At 34.8% G+C, this 6,000-nt stretch overlaps 1 protein-coding gene across 1 annotated transcript in view; it reads left to right on the plus strand.

Moving 5' to 3' along the window:
- Window positions 1-5,234, plus strand: part of CCB3 (cofactor assembly, complex C (B6F)) — a 48,387-nt gene extending 43,153 nt beyond the window's left edge. The window contains exon 3 of the mRNA XM_089789364.1: window positions 4,497-5,234. Coding sequence (XP_089645490.1) covers window positions 4,497-5,042 — 546 coding nt within the window. The 3' untranslated portion in view covers window positions 5,043-5,234. The remainder of the gene's footprint in view (window positions 1-4,496) is intronic.
- The last annotated feature ends 766 nt before the right edge of the window (window positions 5,235-6,000 follow it).

A 6,000-nucleotide genomic window follows, 5' to 3' on the forward strand; every position in this document is an offset into this window, starting at 1 on the left:
ATCCAAATCATTCAATTTAGAGGTTTCTCGTCTCTTAAAATCACCTGATCGCACATTGAAGGTTTGTTTGCCACTTAAATATTTTGAGTTCATGTGTTTTGACTTGTCTTTGCTTTGTTTTACTTCTTTGTGCAGCTGAGGTTTATTGGTGGTTAGAGAATAGATGATGTGTTTTGTTTACATTTACTAGCATCACATTTCTAGTTGTATGAAAAAGAAGTCATTGCCACTTATTTTATGCTATTCCAAAGTTGTTTCACTTTGCTATTTGTGTGACTGAACATTTTAGATGTTTGCACCACTTAACACTTTCTCCTATTTGTATGTTTTAGTAGGCATTGCTACTTAAAAGTCTGGTACTTGGATTTCACTCACTCTCCAAACTTGTTGGTTCTATGTTTTAGTCTATTTTTCCATCAATAAATTAATGAAACACTTCTCCATCACCTCCACTGCTCATTCTTCTCTTTGGATGCTATTCTTTCTCTTGTGTGTTGCTTGTGGAATGAGACAGAGGAGGATAGCAAGTTCTAACCTCTTTAATACATAAATGATGCTTTAATTATATTATATATTGGTCCTGAACAACAAATAAAACCTGTTTTTTGTTAAAAACCAATAGGGGTATTGTTTTGTTAGGGGACCATGGGACATGCTTTGGCCATAGGAGAACCTTAATTTCTCTAGGTTAAAAAAATGGAAGAGTCAAGCCTATTTCTAAAACCTAATCAAACAACTCAGTGTTTAAAATCAATTACCAAAGCAAACACCCCATGAAACAATGAAATACATACAAGACAGACAAAAATATATTACCTACCTATGGATAGATATGGGGAAGAACATTGGCTAAACAAAACTATTTACTGGTTGGGAAAAGTAACACTTCAACTGTGGTAGCATGTATCTTCTAAGCATTGCAAAATACCGTTGAGATTCAAGGTTCAAGATGATATGAAATTCGAATGATCATGCAAGGCAAACTCAAGCATGATCTCATCAATGCTATGCAACTATGGAAAATCTTCTTCATCATTGAAACTTATCTCAATCTGTTGGAGATACGCTACTTACTTTTAATGATAGATTGCAAACCCCTTTTGTGTAGCACATATGGAATTATGACCATCTCACATTCTAGTTTTCTTTCATTTTGTGATCTTTTGAAAGCAGCTGGAGTCTTTCAAAAAAAGATCTCAACCACCTCCATTCGACACTCCACGTCTATGCTTGATGTTGGCTATGAACTTTGGATAGGCAACACTGCTATAGTTCCATCATTTGCACATTTTATAACTTGGTCTAATGAACCTTCAAGGTTTGAATTTTCTCCAAGCATTGGATATGAACATGTTGAAGAATTAGAGATGTGGAAAAGTGTGTGGCAGCTATAGTGGCATAAGAGGAGGCGGAAGGTGAAGGCAAGAAGTTAACTGGGGTTTCATTGAAGGATGCTGCCCATTATATGCCTAAAGAAGATATTCTTACTCAAATGGAAATCAATACCACCATCCATTATGATAACACCTACCACTTAGAAGTTTTACTCGTAGAATTTTTTCCTAAAATATTCATATGGATTTGTGATATTTGATCATAAGTCATTGATGCACAATGCACATTAAAGTTCTTTTTTGATATGTAAATGAATGAAAAACTGCTTATCAGTTCTCTAAATTCAGCTTGAAATCTGTTTCTTAAGATAATTTCATAAAAGCATGTTTTGACTTTTTCTTAATGTTTGATAATATTACTAAGTTGACAAGTGTGGGTCAAATTTGGATCTGCTAGGTTAACCAAGTCATGAGTTGTTAAACTATGATGTCAACTATCTAAGAGCCAACTATTATGAATTTCATAATTTGTAGGCTCAAGCTTAGAGACTACTTTGGAAGCCAAAAATTTCTAACTCGGAGAGTGCTTAGCAAAAGCTTGGAAAAACTTGGCAACTTATATTGCACTTAAATTTGAGAAAAAAACATAAGTCTGTGCAAAATACATGTATCAATAGAGTTTGGTGGGGCTATGGGGGTACTGCTCCTCATGGGGTCCGAGGGCAGCATCCCTAGAGTTTTCTCTATTGCAGTATTGGTCTGTGTTGAAGGGTCGAGCCTCTGCCAACAAGCTCAAATGGAGATTTTAAAAGCCACATAGGCATTCATGGTGCACACCATTTTCATAATTTTAAAAAGTAAAAAATAATGCTAATAAAGTCAAAAGAACTGAGCTTTTGGAGTGTGTAAGCCACGGCTTCTTCTGCAAGTTTGACGCTTCTTGTCTGTGGTGAGGTTCTGCTTTAACTTGCTGTGTTTCAGACAAGTATTCATAAAAAATGAATTAAGGCGAGTTATTCTTACAAGTACTTGTGGAGCAAAAAAGTTGAGAGTATTTGGTGACTGGTGAAGTTTGCAATCTATGCTAGTTTTAACCATCTAGTGGAGCTTTTTCCTAAAACATTTATGAATTTTTTGGCATGATAGTGTAAACTGTTTAGTAAAAAACAATTTTTGTAGATATTGTCATGTCCTAGGTTCAGTAAGAAAGTGATTCATCCCTTGATTTGATTGCTATAAAACACAAACTATATACTTACAGTGCAGCTATTTTGGCAAAACACACGAGGGTATTCTGACACAAGAAGCAGCCTATGGATCGTGCAGTGGGTCAGGAAACGATATTTGACCTTGAGATTTTTTTTTGTTAGAATTGGCGAGGCTTATCATTTACAAAAAGTGGAACATGGAAATGTTTTCTTGAATGGTGCAACCAACGTGAGCACTTCCAACTTGGCTTATCAATGTGGGGATTGTGGCTTGGTTTGCAACATCTTTCCTGTGCTCTTTTAGGTTTGGGAATCTCTTGAACTTTTTTATATAGTTGGAACTTGGCAGAACGAATACCTCAAGTTCACTGGCTTTGTTTGATTTTAATATTTGTTACATTTTAAAGCATGCATCTTGAGTAGTGATATTGAGACATTATTTTAATATAGTAGATTCAAGTTAAATCTCAATTGAGCTCAGCTTCCATGATCTGCTCATTTTGGACCTATTTTTAGAGAATAAAAATAGCCATCTGGTGATTATTAAGCTTGTTCCCTCCATTCAACTACCGAGAAGGGCCACAATACATCCACACAAAGCACTGATGTGGTTTCATGCTACTAAGGACATAGACTGCCATATCTTGATTTATGCGAGCAGGTACATCGGATTTTATAAAATGGATTCCATTTGCAGACATAATAATTTCAGGTAGTGATTGATGCATAGAACTTTGAAAGTATAAATAGCAAAAAAATTCTACAAGGGTCAATACACAGGCAAGGTTATGTTACCAGAGCCATAAATTATATGGAGAAATACATAGTTCCTCACAATAACTGCATACAACTAGAGTTTTGCAGTCACCTTACATTCTTGCTGTGCTTCCAGTTGCAAGGAACATATTCTGGTTAAAAGAAAAGGTCTTCATGTTGATTCTTCCTTGTAAAGAGTACTTATATAAAAGTTGCACTCAGCTGAGCTAAGCTTTTTACTTCAGGATGCTTCAGAAATTACTGACTGATTGATCCATAGGCGCTTCTGATACTGCCAAATTGACATAAGGTCATATTCACTAGATACATGCTATATGTGCCTGTTTGAGTAGGTCAAGCAATACCAAGTATATGCATCCAAAGTACACATGTTTATAAAAGTTTGGCCTTTAAAATTGGACCATGAAGGACAATGGTTCCATTATCCTTTCTGAAGAATGAATGTATAGAATGACTGTAGAAAGTTCTTCAATATTCGCTTATTAATGTGTGGGAAATGCACATTTATCATTATATTTTCCGTACAGTCTTGGAGCCTTTCTTTTTTGTTTACAATTTTTTATTGATGTGTTGACATTTGTTGGTGCTGGTATAGTTATTTTATATTGAAGAATTTTGCATCTAATTTCATTTCTTTGAAATCCAGTATGAACAAGATTTTTGAGATTGTTGAATGATTATGGGATCTAACACTGTCACTTCTTAAATCTTGGGAGTCCCACATCAAACCTACTGTAGATTCCTGACTGAAAAATTCAATCATGTAAATTGTTATATATTTTAAAAGGAAGCTTACAATTAAAACAGCTATAGAATGCTGACTGAAAACTTGGTACAATTCAAATGTCTATATTAGGAAGGAAGCTTAAATTAAAACAGCTTCATAACCTAAAGAAAATACACATGAAAATGCTTTAGAAAAATTGTAGAAGTGTAAACAGTAGGCAATCTATTATCTATATTATAATAGTTAATATTGTTATAATTGTTTTTAGTTGTTTACGTATTGTGTATACAATGTTCTATTGAAAACCTTTTAAGTCTTTAGAGTTAAGAATCTCAAAAGGTATAAAATTGCAGTTCTCCACCTGCAACATTCAATGCAATGCTATTCAGGATGGTATAGTAAGCTTTGTTCTAAATGGTGGCTGATCATATAATGTATTTGCATTTGCAGAAGTATTGTGTGAATAACATAAATTTGATCAGAGGTCGGGGACTTTTTTCTAGATTTTTTAAGGAAAATGGAAAGAGAGCAGGGACGGACAAGGTAAAAAGGCCTTTATTTCAAAATCTGGTTACTCTGCTGGGATTTAATGTTGTTCACTCTGGATTATGCTTTTCTGATGTGGCTAGTGCGATCCCTCTTGTTGAAGTGGATGAAATGGTGGGAGCCATACATGGAATTATACTTGGTGATTTGGATCCATCAACAGCAAATATTGTGATAAATATATTAAGTCCTGCGTTCTTGGCCTTCAATGTTCTCTTCATTGTTAGGATTGTTATGACTTGGTATCCCCAACTTCCTGTGGGAAAGTTTCCATACGTAATAGCTTATGCACCCACAGAGCCATTTCTTAGTCCTACTCGCAAGGTTATTCCTCCTGTTGCTGGAGTTGATGTCTCCCCTATTGTGTGGTTTGCTATTGTCAGCTTCTTAAATGAAATTCTGCTTGGTCAACAAGGACTTCTTCGTCTTATCTCACAGCAGAATGGTTAGTTCCAACATGGAGCCTATATATGCCACTGTTCCTACTTGAAGAGCTCTTAGCCTAGGACCCTTACCATCTTAGGCCCTTAAACTTGTAAAATCATTGTGCCAAATTTCTGGAAAACTCAGTAGTCTATACAGAAGAATTGAAATTTAAAGGCAAATACATTTCCAAATAAGATTAAAATCATTTCAGATGGCTCCATGACTACATTCTGGGTTGTTTTTTGAAATTTCCTAAGAAGATTTTGTACATTATTTCTTCAGGGTGTGTTATTTGCATGTGCATCCTTCACAAGCAATGACGATGGCATAGCACATATAACACGACTCATGATGCACAGACAAAATTTTTGAACAATTTAGTAGTACAATATTTTCTCAATTGATATTATTGCAAACAGATGCCCAAGAGATACCACTGTAAGCAATTGTGAACTGAGAAATATCAGTATGGCATATCTTAACAAAAATAGGTAAACAGGCTACCATCTGGTTGCCATCTCTCATTGCAAATTTGTGTTGAAGGAGCTGTGGTAATTAGTTGACACGACTGTAGCTGAAAAATCCTGGACCGTTTACCTGCTAAAAGATGATGTTGAGAACAAGTTAACAATGAAGAGTTTCTGTTTTTTAATAACAACAAATAACCATATTGCGTATAGTGCCACAAAAAAAAAGGGAAAAAAACTTTAGTGAAAAGATAATCTGACACATTAGGCTTTAGAAGGGTGTATAGTGGACTTGGGAATGATATAATTGTAAATCTATTTCCAATCAGGCATAAAGTGAAAGATGCAACGCAAGAAGATAGAAATAGTCCTAAATCAGCCTCAAGTTCTAATAACTTGCATTACTATTTCCAAAATAACAGGAACAATTAGAGAATGCAACTTTCACGATTTCACTATTATCTTATAAACAAGATATAGAGTAAATGCAAAAATGAACAACATTTTTTTGATAA

Source organism: Cupressus sempervirens, chromosome 6 (genome assembly GCF_028749045.1).
Source record: "Cupressus sempervirens isolate cs-2001-9-10 chromosome 6, ASM2874904v1, whole genome shotgun sequence".
NCBI classification, from domain to species: domain Eukaryota; kingdom Viridiplantae; phylum Streptophyta; class Pinopsida; order Cupressales; family Cupressaceae; genus Cupressus; species Cupressus sempervirens.